General features: G+C 39.5%; 1 protein-coding gene across 5 annotated transcripts; it reads left to right on the top strand.

Annotated features, from left to right (window-relative positions):
• Positions 1-19: 19 nt before the first annotated feature.
• LOC133116417 (xin actin-binding repeat-containing protein 2-like) lies at positions 20-27,806 on the top strand. 5 transcript variants are annotated; one of them, XM_061225926.1, is made up of 10 exons: positions 20-154; positions 851-959; positions 10,310-10,467; positions 14,015-14,140; positions 14,638-14,730; positions 15,082-15,151; positions 15,385-15,473; positions 16,015-25,741; positions 27,428-27,561; positions 27,668-27,806. In XM_061225926.1, the coding sequence occupies exons 3-9, from the start codon at positions 10,417-10,419 to the stop codon at positions 27,520-27,522; spliced, it is 10,251 nt and encodes a 3,416-aa protein (XP_061081910.1). In that variant the 5' UTR covers positions 20-154; positions 851-959; positions 10,310-10,416; the 3' UTR covers positions 27,523-27,561; positions 27,668-27,806. The 5 variants fall into 5 exon arrangements, with proteins under 5 accessions (XP_061081910.1, XP_061081911.1, XP_061081909.1 ...); XM_061225923.1 differs by lacking the exons at positions 20-154; positions 851-959 and adding exons at positions 4,805-4,859; positions 7,836-7,874; XM_061225927.1 differs by lacking the exons at positions 20-154; positions 851-959 and adding an exon at positions 4,708-4,784.
• Positions 27,807-27,911: the final 105 nt, after the last annotated feature.

The following is a 27,911-nucleotide window of genomic DNA, read 5'->3' as shown; positions in this document are numbered from 1 at the left end:
TTATGAATGAATGTCTTCCTCAGAGCTGAGTTGGGCTCATTGCTGAGGAAGGAAGGGACTGGGTTCTGGAATGTTCTTACAAAGTGTGGTGAAATCCCATGGATTAACTATTCAGAAATACAAAAAAGTGTGGACCCCCTGGACTGGAATTTAAGTAAGAAATTAATTTTTGTTTGTACAAAAGAATATTATCATTATTAGTATTGTTGCTGCTGGTAGTTTCCATTACCAATAAGGAAGTATCACACACAGAGCTATGAAGAAAAAAAATATTTCATATGAAATAAGCTGAAGCTGATCCAATTAACCAAATTTCCCAGATATTGAATAGCATCATACATTCTGAATGTATGACTGAGGGAATAACAACTTTTATGGTGGATTTATTTTCTATGAATGATTTACTGAGCTTTGAATTCTGTTGTGAGGTCTGGATTTAATTTCTTTCCCGATTGCCGTTTAGCTCAACACTATTTTTCATAATCAATTCAAGGTAATTTTTGTATCCTGTGACCAAATTATTTTATTTTATTTTGATTGAATGTGCCTTATGTAAACAGAAATACTGTATCGGGAATCAAAAATGTAATTTGGGGATGCAGGGTCTCAGGAGTTAAAGGCATTCTTGTTATTCAGTCCTGTGTCCCAATGGTTGAAAAAACCCACTGAAAAAATGTCCTTCCCATCTTTCTATTTGTCTTCTATTTTGTCCCCTCAGACGGTCACGCTGACCAAGTAGTATGTTTATGGGGGCAGTGGAGTGAGTCTGTGGGACCATGACCTGCACAGTGACCAAGCAGGACAGCTGTGGGTGTGTTCATTGGTTTCTTTCCCCCCCTGTCTGCACCAGGCACACAGAGCTGAGAGAGGTTCCCACACTCCCACAACCAGAGGAGCACCAGCCACCAACCCGAAAGACCTGAAACCAACCCGACAGCACAACCAAGACCTCAGCCAGTGTAAGACATGACCTTCCTTTCCTGCACTGATGCTGCATTTTAGGTGCCATTTTGGAGATAAAGAAAAAATCAAATTCTTTGTCTGCACTTGTTCCATATAATACCACAACCAGTGAACGAGTTCTGTTTGGAACCAAAGAAATAAAGCGGTTTTACAGTCAGAGGTGGGGGAAGTGAGTGAATGTTTGGTTGCAGTAAATCAGTAGGTTGATGTTTTTGTTATTGATTTACATTAACTTTCCATCAACTATGAACAAAGGGGAAGTAGCTGCCACGAAAGTGTGTCAGAAATGCAAGCTACCCTACATAGGGCAAGCTTTTGATTAAAAATGTATGGTAACAGATTTACATATTAATGTCTTGAGATAAATATGCATGCAGTACATATTTTCTGCTTTAAGCATTTATTACTGTATCCCAATTTCTATTTTTTCAGATGTAGTGTAATTTTTTAGGTCTATCATACTTTTTTCATCTTCTTTGTCTAGAATGAAAATGAACATAACCAATCGTTAATTAACTGCACGACTACATAATCTAGATTCAGTCAGAATATTGATAAGGCCACAGGATGTGCCTGCGTTGATGTGGCATAAAGTGTGATGTTTACACAGCGCCATGCAGAATCTCAGACCATAGGAGAGAGTCTGCAAGGGTAATTTGAGGTTGAGCCTTGGCCGGTTTTATAGTGCGAGAGTGGAATGATAAATGCTGACAGATTACTGTGTGGCAGTAAAGGTGTACACAGAGCTATTCACTCGCAGCGGAGAGACATTTCCTGCTCTACTGCACTTCTCATATCAATCCTTGAAACATGTACCAATTTCAGTTTTCTTTAGCTGTTTTTATTTCTTTCTGGGATGAAGAATACGGATTGCTAAATCCATACAAAAAGGAGAAATGGCCAACAGTTGCTAGGAGAGATAGTTGCTATGAGAGTTAATTTTAGTAAGGGTAATAATAGGAATGGTACATGTGAGTTTTAAGTTCTGCTTTTAAGTGAACCATTCCATTTACTGACCCACTCATATTGTGCTCAGACTGTGCTCAGACTCATATTGTGCTCAGACTGGTTTTCATAGCTCACACCTGTGGTTCTAGGGGTGCTTTGTGAAGCTCAAGCCTGCTTTTTGGACTGTCTCTGGTTTGCTCAGCAACAGCAATTTGAGGCACTTTCAATATACCATTCCAGTACAGGTCTTTCATAACAAAGCCAGCCAGAGACAGAGGCAGTTGTTATTCCCAAAGGAAGCCCGCAGTGGAACCCCACTGAGAATGTTTGATGCTTGACTACTTGCGAGAGAAACGTTCCAGAAACAGTCCTACAGAAACAGACGTCTCTTCGCCATACAAACGAGAAGCAGAAGCATATGTGATGAATTTTGCAGATCTTGGGAGGGAGAGAGCTGCGCATCGCATTCGCCAGATGGTGTTTTCTTTGAAGACGGGGTTTGATGTTTGGAGTCTGGGAATTCGAGAAGTGTTATCAGCAGTGCACAGGTTTCTGAGAGGTAGCTGATCGGTGTTTATTAAGCATGGTGATGTGTCTGTAAGTTTGAGGTCTCCATGCTGAAATATGTAGGCCCACACTGCTGGGACCTTAATTATCTGGCGTAGCAATCTGTGTGATTCAAAGATTCGGTAATTACATTATGTAATAATCCAGTTCGCCGCTGCGGAAAACAAATTCTTTTGGAATTTTAAGATGTCAGGAAGTCATTATCCAAAGTAAAACAAATATACGTTTACATATATTATCCATTTTATTGCCAGAGATCTCATTAGGTTTCACAGCACAAAGAAAAAAACATTGGGATAGATAAAAAATGCTTTGTGGACCCGTTTCCTTCCTTGCAATTATTCGTGCAACACAGTTTACACTGGTGACAAAGTAATTCAATATTATCCTCAGCTGCTTGTTATTTTGGGGATGTGCTAAAATCATGATGGCACTGCATCATTTTTACTCAATGTTACTTTTATTCAGTTTTACTGACAGGAATACATTGGTGAAATTATATCACCTCAATGTAATAGAACTAAGATAATGCATAAGACATTTACATACTGTCGTTACTACCTACCATGATTACAAATGGCATATAATTGTTATAAGCCATTACGATAGTTTATGATATTTTTATTCTGCCTATGGATGCTGTCTGCCATGCCAGGCCTGTGTATAGCCACGAGCACTGTGAACACATCAAAGGTCCCATAAATGACATTCCCTTGTTATGTGGATTGTAAAGGAGTTGCTATAAAAATACTGTGAAAGTATCAAAACGCACAGTCCCCAAAGAAATGTAGTAGTTTGTAGTCCCCAAATAAATCCACACAATCTGTGTGAAGAAACTGCATTTAAACTAGCCACTTGGACTTCCATAACTTGACATTACTAATACGCTCATTTGCATATGTCTGCCTTCAGCATGGCCGGCCTTATAGCTGCTGATCTAGCCTGCCAATCAGACACAGTCACTAAAACAGCCTGTTTTTGGTAAAGCTCATGAGAGGTGCTGGAGATTGTAAATGTAAAGCTGGCTAGAGCTTGTTTTGTGGTACTTAAAACCTACAATAATACACTGGAAAGGCATACAATGTGGGACCTTTAAGTGACTCCTGGCGGATGCTTGCTTTTTGGTTCCTGTGAGGAGAGACATCTTGCCGGCTCAGACTCTGGAGCCCACTCTCTGCTGCTCTGCACACAATTCAATTCAATTTATCCATGTATCCCTTTTTCCAGAGGGCTGCCACAAGGACGCTTTACAGAGTAGCAGAAGGGCAAACACCAGAGCTGAACCTACAAAATAGCAAGCAGGCAAAAAACTCCACCGTGGGGAGAAATCTCAGGAGAAACCCGGCTATAGATGAGGTTATGTCTAGATTAGGAAAATTGACTTGACATGTGACTCTGACTGTGGAATGATTGTCGGTGCCAGACAGGGTGGGTTGTGTATTTCAGAAACTGCTGATCTCTTGGGATTTTCTCAAACCTATCTCTAGTGTTTAGAATTGTGTGAAAAATAAAAACCATCACAAAAGTGAGCAGCTGTTCTGCAGACAAAATCGTCTTGTTAATCAGAGACGTCAGAGGAGAATTACGAGACTGGTTGAAGCTGACAGGAAGGCAACAGTTACTCAGATAACCACGCATTACAACAGTGGCATGCATAAAAGCATCTCTGAAGACACAACATGTTGAACATTGAAGTGGATGGGCTACAGCAGCAGAAGACCAATAAGTCTAAAACATAAGTCTAATAAATGCCTTATAAAGTGCTCACTGAGTGTATATACTGTATATATTATGAAACAAATGTAAATAACTTCATAAATAACAATTAATTTTACTACTAATTATTATTATTTGCCATGAACTGAATAATCTGGCCAAAAGCAATGGAGCCCCCCTAGGTTAAAAATACACAGTATATTTAAAAGTGGTAATCCATACTCTCGGTTTTGAGATCCACGCGTTCGGTTTGCCCCGTTCAGTACCCTCAGTTTTGAAAACCGTGCACTCGGTTTAACAAAACAGAGGGCACACACAATGATTTCCTGTGCTTGAGGGAGGAAAACAGTGGGGGGGGGGGGGGGCAGTCAGTGGACAGCGACAGGAGTCTTCACAAATACAATTTTGCCTTGAGGTTAAGGGCATGTTGGCCTTTACCTTCTAAAAAAAGCCCCAGCCCGTTCATCCTTTTACAGGGAAGGGGTCTAAAATAAAGTCAGCTGTCACTGTCTGCTTGGGTAACAGAGGTGAAGACACCCGCTTGGAGCTGGTCTCCCACCCAAAGGGGCCACTGCTCCACTGCTCTCCTGGTGAGAAACACCCTCAGGGCCTTTCTGTGGGATTCTATGGGTCTGACCACACTGTGATCCAGTAACGAAGACTTGGTGAGCACCGCTGTCCGTCAGCAGGCACAGTGGCCTTGCTTTGTTATAGCTGGTCTTCCCTGGTTTGTGTGTGATAGCTACCTCAGCACTTTCACATAGCGAAACTAAGCGAAATCAGTTGAAATCAGCAAATGCTCATGTAGTGTTGAAAGGGGACTGCTGATTGGACCAGATGTTTTGATTTGTCGGTCTTTCTGTACCTGTTGCTTTTTTGTGAGTTTTACATTTTCACTTCTGTAGATTCCCCATGCATATGAATACAAAAAATTTAGTTGCGTGGTCAGTTACTACAGAATGGATGCAGACAAAAGAGAATGTTTGTTATAGGTTCAAACATCTTCTTATTTGTGAAATATGTGGTGTTAAAATTTAAAAAATTAATGGCAGAAATTTTCTACAGATTTTCTTTTTGTTTTCTGGACAAGGTATGAAAATTAGTTTTGATTGTTTGGTCAGCTTATTGGCTTTGATGATTACTTCAGTGTACGATGGCATATTTTGTTGAAGCTTCCTGAAATATGAGAGAATTTGACTTATGAAATTTGAGTCTGAAGCGGTAGGATGTCAACATTTCTGAAAGTTAGTGAGCTATGTGTATTATTGCAAACATCCATGTGAAAGGTTGAACAGTCATGTCCATGTGAAAACCCACAGGGTATGGCATGACGTCATTTAGCATGTCTCCCCTTTCTCTCCCGTTTACAGATTCTCTGTTATGCAGAGAGTTAAGTAATAAGCTACAGCAGAACAATATTTGGGATGTGTATTGTTTTATCTGACTTTTTGATTAATGTAAAACATGGGAACTTTTCTTCCTCACATTAAATCACTACAGTTTCTCTTTCACTTTTTGCCAGAACTATTGGGACACGTTTCAAAGCGATTTCTCTCTCTTGACTGCACCTGAAGCCACACAAGTTAACACCTGCCTTTTGTCACTGACCAACGTGTGAACATATTATGTCACTGCAATGGTTAGACCTACAATCTTTCACTGAGCATGGCAATTCTGAGGTGCAAATGTCTTATTTACAACCAAACATGCACAGCTGTCAATTTTAATTCCTTGACTGGAGACAGCAGTAACTCTAAGGTCAGTGGCCAGAACTGCTCAATATAACTGCTGAGCACATTCCAAAGGCAAAGACCAACCGCCGTCTCTAATGAAATCCCAAAACCTCCACCAGAAGGCTGAGTTCTCCTGCATCATTCATGAGAGATTCGCAGAGAATACTTCAGGGTTGTCTGTCTTTATGACAGACAGTAGTGAGTTGCCGTTGAAGTGATTGCAAGTGCAGTTTTGAGACATTCACTGTATATGAAGTGCATCTAAATAAGGGATCAGTTTGTACCAAGTGGTGTCTCACAGCCATGATAAAGACAACAATGCTACAAGTATGTTTTGCACCTTGAAATAGTACTTAGTGAAAAACATAGAAACATTGTATATGCTTATATTGAGAAAATGCTTTTCAATTGACAAGGGGAAGATCTCAGAGAGCTCTACGGTAATGAGCCTCTCTCAGAGGAAGTTCTTCTTCCTGAGAGCCTCTCTCTCTCTCACTGGGAAACATGATTCTTTGGGCACCGGGGTTTAAAATAAAGTTGATTTATTTCTCAAATGGGCTTGGCACGTCGATTGCTTCACTTTCCTCTTAAGCGCTCGAGTCTCCTGAACTCGTAAGGTGATTTTTTTTTTCTGTATTTTTGGCATCAAAACAAGTCTCAGCATAGATTGTGCTTCCATACACATAAACAGACTGATCCAGTGGAATTCATGAGTAGAGGCTGTCACGTTTTTCTGTCAGGTTGTTGCAAGCGTGTACATCACCTCAGGTGTTTTACGCTGCGTGCCACTTGTGTTTAATGGCTGGAGATGATAAAACCGTGTTTATTTTGGGAGTTTGCTGCGCTGGCCGCTCATAATTTTTCTGCTGACCGATAGGTTTACACCTACGTACCCAACAGAGCTGTGAATCTAAAAATGGTAGTTAAAGTAGAGCATCATTTCATTGCATAGCCCTATGATAATTAGTAGCCTGGTGTACAGTTTTTTAGGGATCTGTTCGAACCGGTTGCATGGAAATTCTTATAACTCCTTTTGAATGTGGCACCTGTGCGATGTGAAAAAGTAAAACGTTTTCCTATAAAAGCATAAAGTAGGCCTAAAGAACATCCATCCATCAGCACTGTCTGCTCACCCCAGTCTAGTAAATACAATCATTTTGGTGTCAATTGTATTCACAGCACAATAAAACCAATTCAGAAGTCACCCCCGAACCCTAACCCTAACTGTAACCCACCCCCCCACCCCCAACATAGATTAAGAAATGTACCATTGCATATGGTTTGGTAGGGTAGGCTTGACATTTTAGCCTGAACTTCACAGACTGTTCATTAATTCCTTGAGGTGTTTTTAGAAAGCCATTAAACATGTGCATTGATGTACATCCAACAGTATATTATAGAAAATTCAAAACTTTCATCCTACCTGTTTTGCATTTCAGTGAATGTACTGTATTCAGCATTTCCCATTCTGTTTGTTAATGTTGTTGTTTGATGCTGCCAATGACAGTAATTGGTAATCTCTATCTCTGTTAAATTATATCTTAATTCTAATAAGCACATACGGGCAGTTTGTTAAATTGAAACGTGCAATTGTACCTTAAAATTGTACCGCTTTGTTTTAGTCTCTTCTGAAGAGACAGATGCAAGCATTCTCACAGTATATGCTTAAAGGTCACTGATTTAGTCGCATTTCAATTTTGCATTAAAAATATTATTTTGTTGAAGACAATACATTTGCATATGTCTTCCTTGCTGTACTGTGATGCCGTGTCCATTGTAAGTTGCTCTGGAACAGGCAAACTACCAGTACAGATTGTATTATTGCACTCTGCCATCCAGCAGTTGTTGCAGGCATTGTATTCCAATAATGTTTTTCTTCAACATTATGAAGTCTGTTTTCTCCCCAAGGTCTCCGTCAAATGAATGCGCACAGATTATTTCCATATGGTGAGAATTAAGGCTTTCAGTTTAATAGTGAAACATCCCTCAAGGCATTACTATCACAAATTAATTCCTGTGTCGTATAATTGTTTATGCATTGTTACTCGTTTGAATGAAATTTAAAAACCGAGAATTAGCTTAATCCTGGATGACTTTGTGGTTTTTTGTATTCATCTCACTGAAGGAATGTAGAGTACATAACCAAATGTTCATCTAACAAAATGAGAAATTCAGCACAAGTTAATTTCTTCACATCAACTTTGAATTACAAGTTCATTTGAAGAAATATGGAGAGAGACCTGATGGTTTGCAGAAAGAACACTAATTCAGCATGCTCTTTATGCATTGCATTCCCAAGAGAGGCAACCTAATCTCTGGAATCTGGAATCAAATATTATATAATTTTACTGTATGACTTGTTCTGTATGAGAGTTCTACACATACACTTTGTCTTCCTACTTACAGCAAGATGTTATTTAGATTTGTGTATATAGGGTAGAGCAAGAGAAAGGACTGGCTCCATGCCCATGTTCACAGTGCACCAGGTGTTGGGGAAGTGTGGCATGTTGCTACCATGTATATGGTATTAATAGATTTCATTCTATGCACATAACAATAGTAAGCAATTAAAAGTTGTCAATAGTTTCTTGACTGCAAAACAGAATCAAGTAGCTATAGAGGTATATGTAATTGTCACCTCTTTTTCCTGTCTAGACCATGATGTGTGCAACATGTTGTCGACAACAGTCAACATCTGGAGAAACAGTACATCTCCAATGACATGTGACATAGGTGTGAATTCACAATATGAGACTAAATTGGTCTGGTGTATTGAGGATTGAGGATGTTTAACAGTAGTGGGGAAAATAAAAATGGATATTCTCATATTCACTTTGTTGGCTGTTCCTGTGAAAGCCCATAATACCTGCAGGTGTGAATAGTGTTGGAGTTGCCACTGTCAGATTCATGAACATCTCTCCTGAAATCTGGGGTGGGAATATGTTATATATGTGCATTGAAGGCAAGATTCATAGGATCGACTGGTTTGACTGAGAGAATTCATTTAGAAAAACTTCCGATGCAACCAGGGGTACTTACACTTACCTGAAGCTACTATTTAATTGCACATGCTATTAAACCATCATCTGAGCTCAATTGCTTAGCATCTCCTTAGCAATGTCCTGAACAAAGGCTATGCTTTGTAATAAATTCCATTAATCCTCAGCATCTGTTGTGTTTTTTTTAATACCTTTCTTTGCCATCATTCTTTATTGTTTATAATGGTTTCCATTTTATTGTTCTTGTTTACAACTGCCCCCTTGCTGTAATTATGTTTAATTGTAAAAGTGATTTGTGTTTTAATAATAATCATGTACAGAAGCAGAGAGAGGGACAATGTTGGCTTGCTTTGAGTCTTTTGAATAAAATGGGAGAAAAATATAGCATCCGTTTGTGTGTGAAAGACATATCAGAAACCAAGATATATCACTGTCCTGTGACGTGTCACATATGTCATGTGAACATGTAATTTATGTAAATCATGTGAACATGAATTTGTGTGACTGAAGTATGCTCCTGCTCTTAACCTCTGCACTGCTCTTTAGTTACTGTTGTACTCCTGGCTCATTCTCAGTCAGGTCCCGCTTTCAAAATAAATTGTGACCTTGGGTTACAGTATAAGGTTCTGACTGCATTCTGAGGGGTGTTGAGATGTTGAGCTTGAAAGCTTTCACATCCTACACAACAAAACAGAAAAGTATGTACAATGTCAAAATACTGCCCTATAAAAACGCATTCATGACACCAACTCATTTTTGCCAAAAATGTCAGTTAGAACTGTGTAATTCAAAGGTCTCAAGATTTTGATCTCAATTGTATATTCCTGGTTAAATAAAGGTTAAAGATTTTACTGATCTGGACAACATTTGGTTTGTTTGCGTCACTTGATTTATGGCTCACTTGCATCAAATAAGTTGCTGTTACCAGGTAGGGTCTGTCAAGCTTCACATCACAGAAGCAGAGTGCTGGACATGGACATTTAAGTGGAATTGCTTAGCTGATTGGGCACATTTTTCTGCTCTGTGTTTTGACTTGCCAGTGTGTTCATATAGTAAGCTAAAATAAGCAATTAGCACAATTAACATTATAGTTGTTTAGCTGATGATTTTGTCCAAAGTGACTTACAGTTGATCATACTAAGCAGTGGTCAATCCCCCCTGGAGCAATGTGGGGTTAAGGGTGTGTGTGTGTGTGTGTGTGTGTGTGTGTGTGTGTGCGTGTATGCAAATTTACTCTTCCTAATAGTCTACTTCAAAGTTAAAGCTTTATTGTTCAAACCTGATGACCCTGCATAAGTGGTATAAAATATGGATGTGATGTTTTATTTTCCTGTGCTGTGTAAGATGGAGGCAGCTCTTAACTGATGGCTGTTGTCATCCTAGCTGCAGGCAGCGTGAACAGACCCAGGACAGGACTTCCTGAGGACTCTGACACAACAGGAGCTCACTCTGAGGAGGCTGAGAACATCCCTCTAAAGGAACGTGTGGCCATGTACCAGGCAGCTGTCTCCAAAACGGACGGTCCAGGCTCCTCCAGTGAGGTGAGGTGCTGGAACTACTGTGCACCATCAGTTCATCTGTAGGTCCATCAGGACCACACTGAGACACCCCTGAGCACTTTATTGGGTAGACCTGTACGCTAGCTTGTTACTGCAAATATTTAATCAGCTAATCATGTGGCAGCAACTAAAAAGCTGTTTTTCAGACCAAAAGTCAGAATGGGGAAGAAATGTATTCTAAGTGACTTTGACCGTGGAATGATTATTGGTGCCTGACAGGTTGGTTTGACTATCTCAGAAAGTGCTGATCTCCTGGGATTTTCACACACAACAGTCTCTAGATTATGCAGAGAATGGAGCGAAAAACAAAAAAAAAACATTCTGTGGGCAAAAATGTGTTGTTAATGAAAGAGGTCAGAGGAAAAGGGCCAGACTGGTGAAAGCTGACAGGAAGGTGAAAGCAATGCAAACAACCATGCATTACAACAGTGGTATGCGGAAGAGCATCTCTGAACACACAATGTGTCAAATCTTGAAGTAAATAGGCTACAGCAGCAGAAGACAAATAAGTTTTTAAAAAGTCCAATAAGTACCTAATAAAGTTCTCAGTGAGTGTAAATCTAAACTGATTATTGCCACATTAGACTGGCTGTCAATAGTAAAGTGAAAAACTACATCCACACTACTCTGGACATAATCAATATATTTGGGACCAAATCCTGGATGTTTTCATTATTTATACTCTAATTACACTTCTTATTCAAGAATACATGACAAGTAGGAGAGCTTATTAGGATGGCATTCCCACCGCTGGGGGAATCCAACATTGTTAGGAGGTGTTAAAAAGGGAAAAGGTGAAACATTGAGTAATCAAGGTGAAAGGCGGACACTAACTAAGTTTTTAGACCTTCAATGAATACTTCACACTGACATTGACATATACCATTCAAAAATAACATATTCTTGAGTATAAACACAGTATCATAATGGTATTAGCCCATAATAAATTATGAAAATGATTGTGTGTAGTTGGTTGTGTAGTCTGACTTTTTCTCCCCACTGTACATCTATCAACAGCACAGTGAGAAACTACATGTACACTCGGCATACAGTAGTGTGCAAAAATGTGAGCACCCCTGGTCAAAAAGCCTTTTACAATTAATATGTAAGTGAACAGAAATGGACCTGACCTCTAAATGGTACAACGTTAAACATGACACATTCTTCAAATTTTATTACTTTTTATTTAATTTTATTTACAGTTTCAATATAATATAAAAATGAAAATGGCCAAACCCTTCCAAAACCTTCATCCATCTTTCCTTGAGGTACTTCATTTTTGATTCCAAGGTGTGCTTTGGATCATTGTCTTGCTAGAATATCCAACTTCTCTTCAACTTCCATGTCTGCACTGACCTTTGAGCATTAGCCTGTAGAATGTCTTGATATTTGGTGGAATCCATTCTTCCTTCCACTCACACAATATATCCTGGGCCTCAGCTGCCACACAACCCCAAAGCAAAAAGATCCACCTCCATGCTTCACAGTTGGCAAGGTGTTCTTCTCTATAAAGGCTCCAAAGCACATTGCTCCAAAAGGCTTCAGGCTTCTCAATGTTTTCTTTTGCATACTTCAGATACTTAATTTTGTGTTGAGGTTGTTCTTTCTGGCAACTCTGCCATGTAGGTCTTTGCTGTTTAAAGTATGTTGTATGGTTGTCCTGTGAACAGCTAGACCTGTGTCTGTTACTCTTTTTTGCAGCTCTTTTGCAGTCATGTGTGGGTTCTTCTGAGCATTTTTCATGAGGTCTTGGGCCATTCTGTCCAAAATCTTTCTTGGTCTTCCAGACCTTGCCTTGAATTGAGCAGTTCCATTTATCTTCCATTTTGTAATAATGTGTGATAGTGGAAATAGGCAGTTTGATGGAGTGTGTGTAGCCTTCTCCTTCTTGATGGAAATTAACCATCTTCATTATGAAATCCTTGGAAAACTGTTTAGAGGAGCCCATGGTTGTTAACACCAGACAGAATAGCCACTACTTTAGAAGGCATGGAGTTACTTCAGAATAAAAGGTTCAGCCCTGGTATTATACTCACCTGACTCATTGTATTCATAACAGTACAAAATTTAAATCAAAATTTTTAGAATTTGCAGAAAGGTCTCATGTTTAACTCCATTTAGAGCTCAGAGCTTTCGATCACATACAGATTCATTGAAACAGACATTTAAACCACTGTAATCAATACATTCTGTCAGTACATAGTGAGCCATTACATCCATATAAAGACATAATCTGTTGTTCAATCAATCAATCTTTACTGTATACTGAAGCAATTCAAAAACAATTCAAAAGCAGTTTGCAATATACATTTTTTAGAGGAAGAAAAAACATTTCAAACTATGTGGAGAAAGAATGATTGCTGAACTCCAGAAAAAGGATTATTTTTTTGATGTTTAAAAGTAATGAATCCTTCCATTAATATTTATTTAATAGCAACATGCATTTCTTTAATATTTTATCATTGTTCAGTAGTTGACACTTTAGTGTTTTAGCTATTAATCATTTTCCTGGCTTAGGAAAACTCATATGATGCACATTTTTATTTATTCATATTATTTTATTTAACCATGAAGAGCCCATTGAGATTGAAATATCTTTTACTCGGCGGACTTTGGCAACATGGCAGTCAGTGCCCCGTGCGTGATAGCCTTAGTGCTGTACGTCATAGCTTCAGTGCCGTACGTGATAGCCTCAGAAACCATTATCCATTAATGCATCATCAATCGCTCACTTCCACTTCTTTGGGAAGGATGTGTCTACATTGGATACAGAATGTGTATAAGGTTACATGCTGGACACTTGTGTATTCATACAAAAGCAAGGAGATAAAGGAATCTTTATATAATTGTGCAAGCAAAATAACACATGCTTTTTTGTTAGTTAGTATTAAAAATGTAAACATTATTTATAAATCACTATACATATAAAGCAGATCTCACAGGGCTTCAAAATAAATATTTATGTCATTGTGCAAGCAAAATGCCAGGCATGTTTGTCTAATTATAGTTAGACTTAAATGCTTACAAAGCAAATAATAGTCTGTCTAAACAAGTGTTTGTGTACAGATATTTAGTTGATTTGTCTTATTTATTTTTTATCTCAATAATAGCTTGTTTTAACTTTTTGCTTGAGTAGCTGTCGTGCAATAGCTGTGTACTTACTCAGTAAGTACTAGGTAATTAATGGGCTGTAAAATAAAGGGTTACCAAATTTTCTTACCTCATTGTAAGACAGTAAAACAGTAAAAATCTCATTGGCCATTTTTCTGCCATATACAGCAAAAAGTAATAGAAATAAGATTGAACATAAGACAGAAATACTGATTTGTTTTGCAGCGTAAACACTTTAGCTCATTTAAAGCAAGAAGCTTCCCAGTTCATAAGATGTTATGTATACAGAACAATAATAAAATAAGAACGGGTAAGAAAAATATAAAAGGATATTGATAGGATGTAAAAATAAATAACATTACCATTGGAGTGAATGGCAGGGAATTTCATATGAAATAACTATAAATATGTTCATTAGCTTATGGACGAGAGCATGGCCTTGCCAGGTGGGCTCACCAGTGTGAAGAGACAATTTGAGAGCCAGGAAGTGTCGTCTTCGCAAAGCACCGTCACCCAGTTCCACTTCAAGCAAAGATCTGTGCAGGTAACCAATGGGCCTTATGGGCAATAATGGGCATTATTAACAATTTAGATAGAAGGGGAGCTCCTAGGACTGTGGGACACAAGGATGAGAGATCAGCAGTTAACAGATGCCACCAGACCATTGATTTTTACTGCATTCTGTCATCCATTCTGTACTGAAAGGGATCAGGAAATTGGGTCGTAGTATTGTAGCTTCATCAAAAGTCATGAAGGCCTGTAACTTTTATAGATTTTCTCTGGATAGGTGCAGTTGTATTTTGTTTAGTTAGCTTTTGACTGTAAGTCAGATGCAGGACATGAAATGCCTGTGTGTGCGTGTGCGTGTGTTGTGTGCGTGTGTGTATATGTGTGTGCGTGCATGCGTGTGCTTCTGTGTGTGAGTGCGCGCGCGTGAGCTTGTGCGTGTGAGTGTGAATATGTATATGCGTGTCTGAGTGTGCATGTCTGCCTAGGTGTGTGTGTTTACAGTAATGTGGGACAGGATGTCTTTTCCCGCAGGATGTGTCGAGCTCATCACAGGTGACAGGGCGGAGCAGTGGCAAAGAGGTCTTTTCTTCCTCTCAGCAGGTGTCTCTCCTCAAAAATGAAAAGGTAAAAGCAGGGCAGAAACAGAGTTGCATTCTTATGCTTTAAGAGCTCTGATGTTAAGTTCTACTGTATGACTGCATGAAATTCAAACACTCTTGGGTAAGTCGCACAACTTGACTATTGTTGATCCATGACATAATCATACCTTTTGATTTTTTTTCTCTTTTCGAAATGTGCCATCATAAAAACTGATTGAACAATCTAAATCGTACAAAACCAACTGTGTTTCGTCCTTCAGCTCAGATGCTGTTCATCAGTGATGTGGTTCACTGAATAGTGTCCTTGCTCTTGGGTTAATAAAATATATTGGACACTAATAATGATTCAGTGATTCGTTTCCTTTACTTGTTGTAGGTCTCACATAATCAGAGCGTTCACCATGGCAACCTGACCTCCAGCTATGAAAACCATTTTGATGAAATGGGTAAAGTATTATGATGTAGTCACTTCTAGGTTGAGTTTATGTAGTGAAAGCATATACATTGTGTATTCTGTCATGCTTTGTGTATTCCATTTCCATTTGTATGCCTAATTCAACAAAGATAAGATTATTGTCACAAAAATACTTTATACTAAATATATTACAATACTGTTTTTCAGTTTTAATGACTGACTTAAAAATATTGTATCATGCGTTTTTACTTTCACCTTTTTAAGTTGGTGAAGACTCTGCAAAGGTTTCAACACAGACATTGAAGGAGCAGTTTGAAAAAACCATTGAGGAGTCGACTCCAAAACAAATAAAGGTACAGTACAATAATACCGTACCCCAGTTATTGCCATTATTCTACATGCCTCCCAGTCTTTTTAAAAAACTATGAAATACTGTAAACATTTTACTGTAATGATACAGTTTTTTACATTGAATGGTAGTGTTATGCACATATAATTATCAAATTGCACCTACTCTATAGCGTTCTGCTTGTTAAATATAAGCCAAAGATAATGCCAGAGAATATTTATCTTTTTTATTTAGCTTTTATTCCCTCCAAAATTAAATATTCCCTCAAATATATACAGTATGTAAAATGTGCAAAATTGTGATAACTAAATAAAAAATGTATAGAGGACAGCATATACTGTACATATTCAGTGCTATACACTGAGATGATGAATATGCTATTTATTAAAACATAAAAATAAAATAAAGTGTATTCAGGTAGAGGTAATTTTTCCATTGGTGAAGTTTTGTTGAAAGTATTAAACACATTCCTCATAAATAAAAAGGAGGAGAGTGGTAAAAAAAATGCATACTGATTCCACCACCTTTATTCTTGTCTCTGAAAGATCGATCTCAATTACAGCCAGTGGGATCCAGCTGTAAATGTTATGTCCCAAGCTTCTGTAAAAAAGAGGTGTGAAACATCCAAGGCTATCAAAATGGAGGGGGGAGTCACTGCTTCTGCCTATGGAAGCGTGGCACACTTCCCTCCCCCATCTCCAGAGCACTGCCACTCACCAGAGCTTCCAGAACCAACCTGCACTCCCAAGTATACAATGAACAAGGAGCAGTACTCCAAACAAAGAAACCTCTATGAGCTGAAGCGCCTTTACAAGCACATCCACCCAGAGGTGCGGAAAAATCTGGAACGGGACATTTTCGGCGAAGTGACAGACCAGTTGGAGGGTGGGGAGGAGGAGATGGGCGATGTCCTACAGGCTAGGTATGCATTTGAGAACACAGGAAGCAGTCCCAACAAGAGTATGAGCCCAGAACGGGAGTACTTGGAGTGGGACGAGATCCTCAAGGGGGAGGTTCAGTCCATGCGCTGGATGTTTGAAAATAAACCCCTTGATTCAATTAAAGATGAATCTCTAGATGATGATGACAACACTAAAAACATTGCCCAGCAGGAAATAATAGCGGGCAATGATGTCAGGTACACAGCATGGATGTTTGAGACACAGCCTATTGACACTTTGGGCACAGAAACCCCTGACTCCGTTAAACAGGTAAAAGGATTCCCTGAGTTGGCAAGAGGAGATGTGCAAACTGCCACCTGGCTGTTTGAAACCCAGCCTTTAGACACTCTCAATAAGATACATCAAGAGGAAACCCAGGAAGCAGGCTACACACAAAACATTACTGGAGGGGATGTTAAAACTGCTAGGTACCTGTTTGAAACACAGCACTTGGACTCTTTGGGACACACTGAAACCATTGACGAAAGCCACTTCCTGAATCTTAAATCAGAACTGGAAGAAATCAAAGGTGATGTTAAGATGACAACCAAGTTGTTTGAGACACAACCTATGTGTGTTATCCGAGGAGACTCGGGTGAGATGCTAGAGATTACAACTATACGTAGGGAGGAAATGGAGAAAGGGGATGTCAAAACCTCACGCTGGCTCTTTGAAACCCAACCCCTGGACCTAATTAATAAGGATCCTAGTGAAGTAAAGGTGGTTTGTGGTGTGTCAATGGAGGATAATTACAAGGGTGGTGTGAATTTGGGAAGATGGCTGTTTGAGACAAAAACTTTAGACAGCGTCAATTATGAAGAATGGCAAAGCTCTAAGCTAGAAAAAGAAGAGATCATTGGAGCTGATGTACAAAAGTATCGCTGGGCCTTTGAGACTCAGCCAATGGACACTTTGAAAGACAATGCAAATGACCGACCAGTACCCACAGAAGCGATTTTAGGGGGTGATGTGCGATCAGCAAGGCATTTATTTGAAACCGTTCCAATGGAGGCTTTGAAGGATAGTCCCGAAGTTGGTAAACTTAAAACGGTAGTTGCATCCGAAGAGGAAAAAGGGGATGTGAGACATCAGAGGTGGATCTTTGAGAGCCAACCACTTGAAAACATCAGAGAAGAGAAGAAGGAGTTCACACGGACTGTGGATCTACAAAAATTTGATAAAGGAGATGTAACAAACTATAAGGAAAGATTTGAAACTATGGACTTAAGCCGATGTGATGCAACTCAAAAAATACAAGTTGAAGGTGTCACTCGTGGGTCTGTGAAATCAAACAAGGATCTTTTTGAGTCTACACCCATGTATGCTATGCAGGACAGCTCTGGCCATTACCATGAGGTAAAAACAGTGCGAAGGGAAGAGATAGTTGAAGGAGATGTCAGAAGTTGCAAATGGATGTTTGAAACAAAACCAATTGACCAGTTTGACGAAAGTTTAAAGAATTTCCAGATTATCAAGGGGATATCCAAACAAGAGATTGAATCTGGTGATGTGAAAACAGCAAAGTGGCTTTTTGAGACGCAGCCTCTTGATTCCATTAAATATTTCAGCAATGTTGATGATGAAGAGATTGTGACTAAGGAAGGCTTTGAAATTGTCAAAGGGGATGTCAAAACATGCAGGTGGCTGTTTGAGACTCAACAAATGGATGCACTGTATGAGAAGGAAGTGGTGAACAAAAGTGAAGATGAGGAAATTCACAAAGGCGATGTGAAAACCTGCACTTGGCTCTTTGAGACACAGGCATTGGATACCCTCAGAGATGATTCTGAAACTATCCTAAAACCCTGCACAGTCCAACAGGAGGATGTCCAAGGAAAAGATGTTAGCATGGCCCGTTTTCTTTTTGAAACTGAGAACCTTGAGAACATCACAGGGGAAGAAGGTGGCTCTTTTAAGAGGGTCACTGAGATCGATATTCAATCTGGAGATGTATCCAGAATGAAGTTCATATTTGAAAACCAGTCTTCTGATATAGTGACATCAACCTCTGAGGAAATCATGCAAAAGCTAAAGGCCACTCAGGCTGAGGAAATTCAGAAAGGCAATGTGGTCAACTGTAAGTGGTTATTTGAAAATCAACCAATAGATGCCATCTGTGAGAGTACTGAGGAACCCAAGAATACCCGTACTGTGACTGACATACAAGGAGGCAATGTTGACAAAGGACGTTTCATTTTTGAGACCACTTCATTAGATAAGATTCAGGATTCCTCTGAAACAGAAATCGGAAGGGTTCTGACGATTAGTCGTGATGACATGGAGAGGGGTGATGTAAAAAACTACACTATGCTGTTTGAAACACAGCCATTGTATGCAATCCAAGATAAAGAGGGCCATTATCATGAAGTTACTACTGTCACCAAAGAGGAAACTATGCGGGGTGATGTATTGGGTGCAAGATGGCTTTTTGAAACCAAGCCTCTTGATTCAATAAAGGACAGTGAGGAGGTATATGTCATTAAAGCTGTCACTGAAGAGGACATTCAGAAAGGAGATGTGACCTCAGCCAGGTGGAGATTTGAAACACAGCCTCTTGATAAAATTGCAGAGGACGTGAAAGTCTCCATTAAGACCATTGAAGATATTCAAGGGGGAGATGTCAAATCAAACAAACAACTTTTTGAGTCTGATGAGCAATCGCAAAAGTACATCAGAACAGTTAGTGTTAGCGAAATCCAAAAGGGTGATGTTAGGACTGCCACTTGGATGTTTGAGACACATACAATCGACAATATTCGTGGTGAAGGCTCAGAGTATGATCAGATGGAGACGGTGACAAAGGAAGAGGTGTTGAAGGGAGATGTTAAGCAATCAGTGTGGCTCTTTGAAAAAGAATCCCTGGATCACATAAACCAATCAGAAACTAATGTGATAACCCGAGAGGAAATTCCAGAGGTGGATGTTAAGACAACAACATGGCTTTTTGAAACAACCCCCTTCCATGACTTCAATGAAAGCAGTCTGGATAAAACTGAAATTGTAGGTAAAAGTATTAAAGAAACACTTGAAGAATTGTACTGTCAGAAAATGGTAAATTCACAAGGCATACTGTTAGAGGCTGATGAGATTGGTGATGTCAGAATGGCCAAGTACAAGCTTATGAATCAAGAAGCTCCTGAGATTCAAAAAGAGGAAGTTATCAGGGGGGACTTCAACAGTATAATGATTAACCTTCTTAACAAACGGGACACAACTGAAAAGGGGATCATCATAGACAAGGAGGAGAGGGGTGACATCAATACAACAGTAAAACGGCTGTTCAACCAGGAGATGGGAGAACATGTACAAAAGGAGGAAATAATAAGGGGTGACATTCAGGAAGCGATAAACAACCTGTTGAAGAAGGAGGGGTCTACCAAACATGGTATCCTCATTCAAGAGGATGAGAAGGGTGATGTCAGGATGACCATATATTCTCTTCTCAACAAAAGACAGCAAAACGGAATTGAGAAAGAGGATGTTGTCAGGGGGAATGTGAGACATACCCTCAAAAGACTTCTATCCAACCCGGGTAGTCCTGAACTGTCTGCAAAAATAAAAGTGAGTGACACAGAGAGAGGAAATGTTAGCTTTTACTCAACCTGCATAGAATCTGGAGCATTGGATTATCTCAAACAACTTCAGCGTGAGCCAGACGAGACTCTCCCAGATAAGGAAGAGAAAGAGAAGATTGTTGGTGGTGATATTGCAGGGACAAAACTAATCCTGAAAAGGAATCAAGCTCAAATTGAACGTACAGTTACTCAGGATGACATTGTCCCTGGTAATGTGCACAGTACAGTCAAGGTTTTCATGACTGAGCCTGTGAATGCCCTTGATGGCCTACAGAAAGAAGAGATAGTGAAGGGGGATTTGAGAGCAACCCTAACTTCACTGACAGAGGCTATAAACCAGACAGTGCTTCTTGAAAAAGAGGAGGTGGTCAAAGGTGATATACCGACAGCTCTGAAGTCACTTATGGATGCTCAATATCAGTTTAAGGAAATTGAAAAGCCTGATATTGTCCCAGGTAATATCAGAGGAGCACTGAACTCTCTGGAAAAATCAGCAAGCACAAAGGCTGAAATTATCATTGAAGATTTAGTGCCAGGTGACATCAAAAGCACCCTAAAATCACTGGAAATGGCAAAGCGGGTGGTGAGAGATGTGGAAAAAGAAGAGATCATTAAAGGTGATATTAAAACTGCAATGCAGTGTTTGAGAGATGCATCTCATGAGAAGAAGGTCTATCAGCAGGAAGAGACAGTGCAAGGGAATGTGAAAGGCACTATACAACAGTTGCTGGAACTGCCTGCTTCACCCAAAATACAAGAGCAAACTCCAGTTGAGAGAGAGGAGGTTATAAAAGGTGATGTTAAAGGCACAATAAAAAGTCTGCTACAGGAGACACAGCATAATAGAATCAAAAGCAGAATTGATAATTCTAGGAGAATCAAAGTACCAGTGAAAACTCCATTACTTTCTCAGCAAGAGATCCATGAATGCTCAATTTTGACTAAAACAGAGGACGAGATGGCAAGTCCGGTCCCTGCTGTTAAAAATCTTTCTCAAAGTGTTGAATCGCAGAACAGTAAACAAAAGCACACAATCACTAAATCAGTTCAAAGCAAATCTTTAACCCAGGATCATTCGCTTACAACACAATCCACAGTGATCAATATTTCTCATTCTTCACAGGATACTAATGTTAAAGAACAACATGTGAAACAGAAATTGCCATTCCCTGGATCCATGATCATAAAGAAGAAAAATGTGACCAATCAGATGACTGACAATGCAATGGCTTTAGGGGCAAATGTGATCCAAAAGCAATCAGCCAGTACAAGCACCAGTACAGAGCACACACAGCAAATTAGAACAGTAAAACAGGTGCAGACAGTCACTGAACACAAAACTGTGAGGGAAAAGCATGACGTCAAGTTTCGCAATCTCAACACAGGTCGGAGAGGCCTCATCACATTAGATAAGAAGAAACTGAAACCAGACTTATCGCCACCACCACTATCCCCACCACCATTATCTGAGTCTGAATTTCCCCTTCCACCTCCACCTCCACCATTTGTAGAATCTGAAAATCTAACTCACCCTCAGTTTGTTATGAGGCAGGATAGTGACCTTCCTCCTCCTCCTCCTCCACCACCAGTTGAATCCATATCAGAGCCTGATCATTTCCCTCCTCCTCCACCCCCCCCTGCAGCTCCAGTGGCAGCGCAAGACTGTCTACCACCCCCACCTCCTGAGCAGGAATTGTGCTCCCTACCATCTCAAACACCTCCAATGTCTCCTCCAAAGGAAAGGAAAGTGTCAGTGGCAACCCCAAGGAAAATAAAATCCGGAATTCCATTGCCAAAACCACCGCAAGAAGTTCCTCGTCCACCAAGAAAGGTTTTTATCCCACCAGTAAAACTACCTCCACCTGTTGAGCAACAACCCATCAAACCAAAGCCATACGCAAGGAAATTCAAAACCCCACTAATGTTGGCTGAAGAACGGTACAGGAAACAGAAAGAAGAAAGTGAGAAAAACAAGAATGTCACAACATCAGTTTCTCCTTTCATTAAAGAGGATGTCCAAACCAAAGTTGTTTTTGAAAAAGATACCACAGAGATCATAACTAAGGAGGAATCAGGAAAGAACATCACATCCAATGTAATTCAAGAGGAAATGGATAATACTCTGACTAAACCCAGACCAGAAACAATACTACATAGTTCTTCGACACATACAGGGCCCTCACATATTCCCCTCAGCAAGCCAGTTATTACTCTGGTAAATCAGAAACTGGCTGGAATTTCTTCAACTAAACAGCACTTTACTTCTGATCAGGATTTCACACAGCACACTAAATCCATTTCTGACAAGACGTTTCAAACTGCCTATTCGAGTGAACAACTGGCAACTTCAGTTTCTTCTTCTGCTATTAAAGAGGATGTACAGGCCAAAAATGCTTGTGAAGAGGTTTCTGTTGAAAGAATTTCAAAGGAGCAATCAGAAAAAAATGACACATCTGATATTGTTCAGAAGAAAACCCAAAAGATTCTGACTAAACCCAAACCAAAGTCAATATCACACAGTTCGTTCATGCAAACAGTGCCCTCACATATTCCCCAAAGCAAACCTTTGATCTCTACAATAAATCGGAAATCAGCTGAGATTTCCTCAAATAAACCACTCATTATTTCTCATCAGAATACTTTAACCTCTGGTACACATCACACAACATGTGTTTCCTCGATGAGGCAAGAAACTGTCTCTTCTAGTGAGCAACTGGTAACCTCAGTTTCATCTTCTCAGCATCACTCTACTACTAACATTGAAGAACAGTGTTCTACCAGTGTTGCTGTTGCCACCTCTGAGCATCTTGAAAAAGTTGTGCAAATCGGTTCAAATGATATATCAGAAATGGATATTTCAAAAGACTTTACAAATCGACAAGGTGCTACATCCCTGAAAATGGAAGATTCCAGGAAAAATGAAAGACCTATGATGCAGGGAATAGGTACAGTTCCTGTTCAGACAACCAGAATTCCAAAAGTAACTCCTTATTTCAAGTTGAATTCACCTAAAATGCCAAAAGTTGAAAAGACAGATGAGAAAGATGAAAATAAGGAACACAGACAAGAAAACCAAGTTTCTCCCACAAACACACAGCTCTTATGTCAAAATATGGAGGAAAACGTGTTCCAGGAAGATTGTGTCAAGGTGGTTCATGAAAACACCAAAAAGACAGCAAGCAGTGAGGTGAAACACACAGAAATTGAACACAAAACAGAGGTACAACAAGAGCAAAATCAAAAAGAGAAGGCCCCAGTTTCCAAGGATGACAAGGTAGAAATTCCAACAAAAAAATTCAAACGGAAATCAAAGAAGGAGAAGGAGATGAGGCAGCAGACACAAGAAAGATTCTCCAAGGAGATAATACCACCTGCTTCAGAATCGGCAACTCATCAGCAAGAGGAAACAAGTATAGTTCAGACTAAAGCCCTTCGGGAAGAGCACATCCAGGTCAAAGAAGAAATCACCTTCACTGAAAGTCACACTCAACAGGCCACCAAACAGGTTCAGAAGCAGACCAAGTCTTCTAAAAAACATAAAGGACAAACAAGCAAACAAAATATTCAAGAGAAAACAAAAGATGAAAACAAGGATTCACCAGTAAAATTGACAGATGATCAAGCAGAAGGAGAGGTAGCCACTCAGCACACAACAGCTATAGTTGATGTTTCAGAAAGACGTAAAGAAGTCAAAAAGCTACTAAGTCACATAAAAGAGTTGCAGTGTGCTTCAGGAAAAACAACCTCAGTATCTGTGAAGAGGGTGCTTAACAATGTTCCTGAGTGGTTGATTGGACCAGAGGAAAAGGGGGATTTAGAGGGAGTAGCAGTTGAGCATAATATGCCAAGGCTAAAAGAGATTATTGCATATGTGCGAAATTTAGCACAAGCTAAACTGCTGTATTTAGATGAAAACATTGCTTCCATTGAAAAGGATGAAAGTGAAATCTGTCAATCTGAAAAGAAAGTTGTAGGTGGAATAAAACAAACAATATCTAAAATGAGCTCTGGCTCTGGTAAACGTAAAAACAAGAAGCAAGCTTTGGGTGAGGTAAAAACAGATGAGCCCAGATCTTTGTCACCCTCACTAGAACAGGAATCTCCTTTACCCAGCCTCACCACCAGTGATTCCGTAACTGATTCACCTCTCTGCAAGTCTGACAGGCACACATCCCAGGCAGACAAAGACATGTCTTCATCAACATTTAACCAGTCTGATGAGGCATCTAAGCCTCATCAGACTGCTAAAACTGATGCTGCAGTCAAGAGTCCTGAACGGGAGTCCTCCCCCCCTTTAACCCCACAACCTATCGAGGTAACTGTGCAAATTTGTGAGACTGCAGAACGTCCACAAATAATCCATGAGGAAACTGACCTATCTGAGAAGCATGTAGCATGTGGGTCAGTGAAAAACAAGAAAGTCTTCTTTGAAGAAGCTCAAAAGGCAGAGGTGAACAGGAGTTATGTACGGAAGGATCCCATTGATATCCCAGAGCGTTTGGGTGCAGACATAGAGGAGACTGAAGGCCAGGAGAAAGGGTTTGAGGAGCCTCCATGGGTTGACCTCTTGGGACTTGTTAACAAATTTGAATCATCGGCTCAAACACCAGTAATAAGCAAGAGCCATGTACGCAAGGATCCTATTGATATTCCAGAACGCTTGGGTCCAGACATGGAGGAGTCTGAATTGGAAAACAAAATGGACAAAGAGCAGGAGGAGCCTCCAAGAGTTGACTTGATGGGACTTGTTAACAAATTTGAATCGCCAGCTGAAATGTTAGAAATGAACAATACTGACATACATAAGGATCCTATTGATATCCCAGAGCGACTAGGTTTTGATGAGTTTGACACTGAGAGCTCAAACAAAGAATGTGAGGAGGTTACAAAAGTTGACTTGCTTGAGCTTGTCAACAAGTTTGAATCACCTGCTCAAATGTCAGAAGTAAGTAGGAGCTATAGTTGGAGTGATCCTACTGACACCCCAGAGCACTTCAGTCCAGATATGGAGGAGTCTGGAAAAGAAAAAAAACAAGAAAAAGAGCAGGAGGAGCTTCCAAGGGTTGACCTTCTGGGACTTGTTAACAAATTTGAATCACAGGAACAGAAGGTATATGTTAGAAAAGATCCAATTATAATACCTGAGAGACTTGGGAGTGACACAGAAGAAGAAGAAAAAACAACTGACGTCGGAGAAATTCCTGTTTTTGACATTAAGGCTATTAAAACATTCTTTGAAGAGACTGATCAAAGTGTTCACATCAAGGAACAAAAAATTAAACAGGAGAAGCAGGATTTGGAGGTGGGTGAAATCATGAAGGATGGTTCGGAGCAGATGAACATTTTGGGACAACACAGAGGATTCCAGCAGAGCTCTCCACTGCCTGTTCAAACGGAAATTATGCCTGGGGATTCAGCAGAACCAGTGGGGTTTTCTGAAACTAAGTCAATCACAGAGCACTTCTCAGGTCTTGATGAGTTTGGCAACAAGATAAGTGGATCAAGAAGTGCAAGAACTGTCTCCCAGCACTCAGAGAGTACCACAACCCAGCAGGACCTTCCGTCGTATGCGGACATATTAAAAAGGAAAATTTCTGAGTGTGAAGACTCTGCCAACGCCTCTTGTGAGGAACTGCCAAAAACCTTCCAGAAGACTTGTACAGAGAGTGAGAGTGTTTTCACGAGTCTAAAGTATAGCAGCTCGGAGGAAAGGACATCAGAGATAGTGTCACACAAGGAAGAGACTGTCATATCTGGTAAACAGAGTTGTGCAGCATGAGGAAACTGATATAACGGTGTGCTTTTGAATGTATTGGCTTTTAGTTGCAACCCCAACTAACATGTTTTTACTTCTTTATCCACATTTTCCATCAACTGGTTTTAAGTACTTCAATCTGACAGCCTTGCAATCTTTTCTTAGCATCGGAGCCCGGTTCTCATTGTCCAGTCTTTCGGGAGGTGTTTTTGTAACCTTATGTGCAGCTATTTCTATTCATTGTATGAATATATCTATCTAATTATTCAACAAACAAAACCAGAACAAATATTTTTATTCAGCGTATGAAATCCTGTGTGTGTGTGTGTGTGTGTTCTTTTAAAGACTTTCCATGTGAAATGCATGAAAGCATGTATTTTATGTTCTGTCTATTTGCTTTGTCCTTAATTGTGAGTGACACATTCAAAAACAAGCTAGATTTTGCTTTTAATTATGATTTTTCAAATCTTTGGACTGAATGAAATGAATGAAGAGACAGACCTCTCTCAAAGGTCAAATGCCAGTGGTGGCAGCTGAGCTTCAAACTAAGGAGGCAGAAAACATCTCCTTATTACTAGTCATTTGTCTCAACTTGTTTTAATTGTTTTTAAATGTTCCTTTATTAACAAGATAATTATGTTTAATAGGATTAAGTAGCCATCTCAATACCATCAGGTGTAGCAAGTACGTAATACAAGAAATACAACCTTTTATTTGTGCAAACATTGTGCACATATTTAAAAATTATTCTAAATTGTGGACACATATAGCTACTCTCTGTTTTACACACTCACTCAGATAATATTCTTGGCAACGATCTACAAGATGCAAATTTTGTAATTGAAACAATCTTGAAGCACCAGTTAGATAGCCTTCATTGCTATGCGGTAGTTAGCGGTGCTGTCTTTTTAAGTGTGCTTACTGGGCAGTGAATAAAACTTTTTATATATTATATATCTCCCTAACATGGTGTAAAGAAAGAAGCACCAGCCAAGGGATTATTCAGATCATTGGCAAACTTGTTAGCCTAATCAAGGTAAATGATTGAAATCAAGGCCAATAATCAATTCAGGGGGATATTTTCTGCCACCTCCATTTGTATACTCTAGGTTTCATATCAATATGAATTGAGAGTACCCTATTTAAAAATATTTTTAGTAATGTAAAAGTAATGTAAGTAAAAAAGAAGTAAAAATGTAAGTCACATTTACAGTCAATGAAGACTTACATTTTTGTGTATTTTGACAAAAAAAAAAGAAATTCATTGTGTTTGTATCTCTGAGGTACTGCTGTATTTTAATAGAATCTGTATTTGCATTCCTGAAATGCTTGGAATGAAAATGGTATGTTCTGTGGTTTTCACAAATGCAGTTTTAGAATCTTGCAAATTATCCACATTTTACATTCTTAATGGGACTCAACTGACTTAGTGAAATAAATCGTCATGATTATGACCAAGGATTCACAGTGGTGGAATGCATCTGGTTTGTTCCATCAGATTTTGAGCAAACTTATGTAGGTTGACACCTCTCTCTAATTAGCTCCACCTATAGGCATTGCCTGCTGTCATCAGTGATATATTGTAAGCTCTAATCAGTGCAAGCACTCCTGTAGTACTGTGTGGCATGTAGTGTAGAACAGAGTTACTGCTTTTAAACAATGTCTGAAAAGCTGTTTGTCTTTCCAGAAGGTTCGAGTTCTCGAGTCAGAACTGTGCAGGGTGTGTCGGAAGAGGGTCTATCCCATGGAGTCGGTGATTGCGGACAAACAGAATTTCCATAAATCCTGTTTCCGCTGTGAGCACTGCAGTAGTAAATTAAGGTAATCTCAAGCATGGATGGATTATCCTATATAAATACGAATGTCCAGAGAAATTTGGTAAATGTTCCTTTAATTCTAAATGAATTTATTTTGTTGTCCCCTGCAGCCTTGGCAACTATGCCTCCCTCCATGGACATACATACTGCAAGCCACATTACAAACAGCTTTTCAAGTCCAAAGGAAATTACGATGAGGCATTTGGACAACCTCACAAGGAGTTAAGGAGTTCTAAAAATCCAAATAATTTAACAGAGAAGGCAACACTCAGATCCTCCTCCCCAGAAAAGGCTGGCATAAAAAGCTCCAGTTCAGGAAACAGTGTAAGCTCAATAAACAAAAATACAGCAAAC

This window comes from Conger conger, chromosome 17 (genome assembly GCF_963514075.1).
Source record: "Conger conger chromosome 17, fConCon1.1, whole genome shotgun sequence".
Classification (NCBI taxonomy): Eukaryota; Metazoa; Chordata; class Actinopteri; order Anguilliformes; family Congridae; genus Conger; species Conger conger.
Note: the sequence above shows the minus strand (reverse complement) of the source record. Positions and strands in the feature narration are given on the sequence as shown.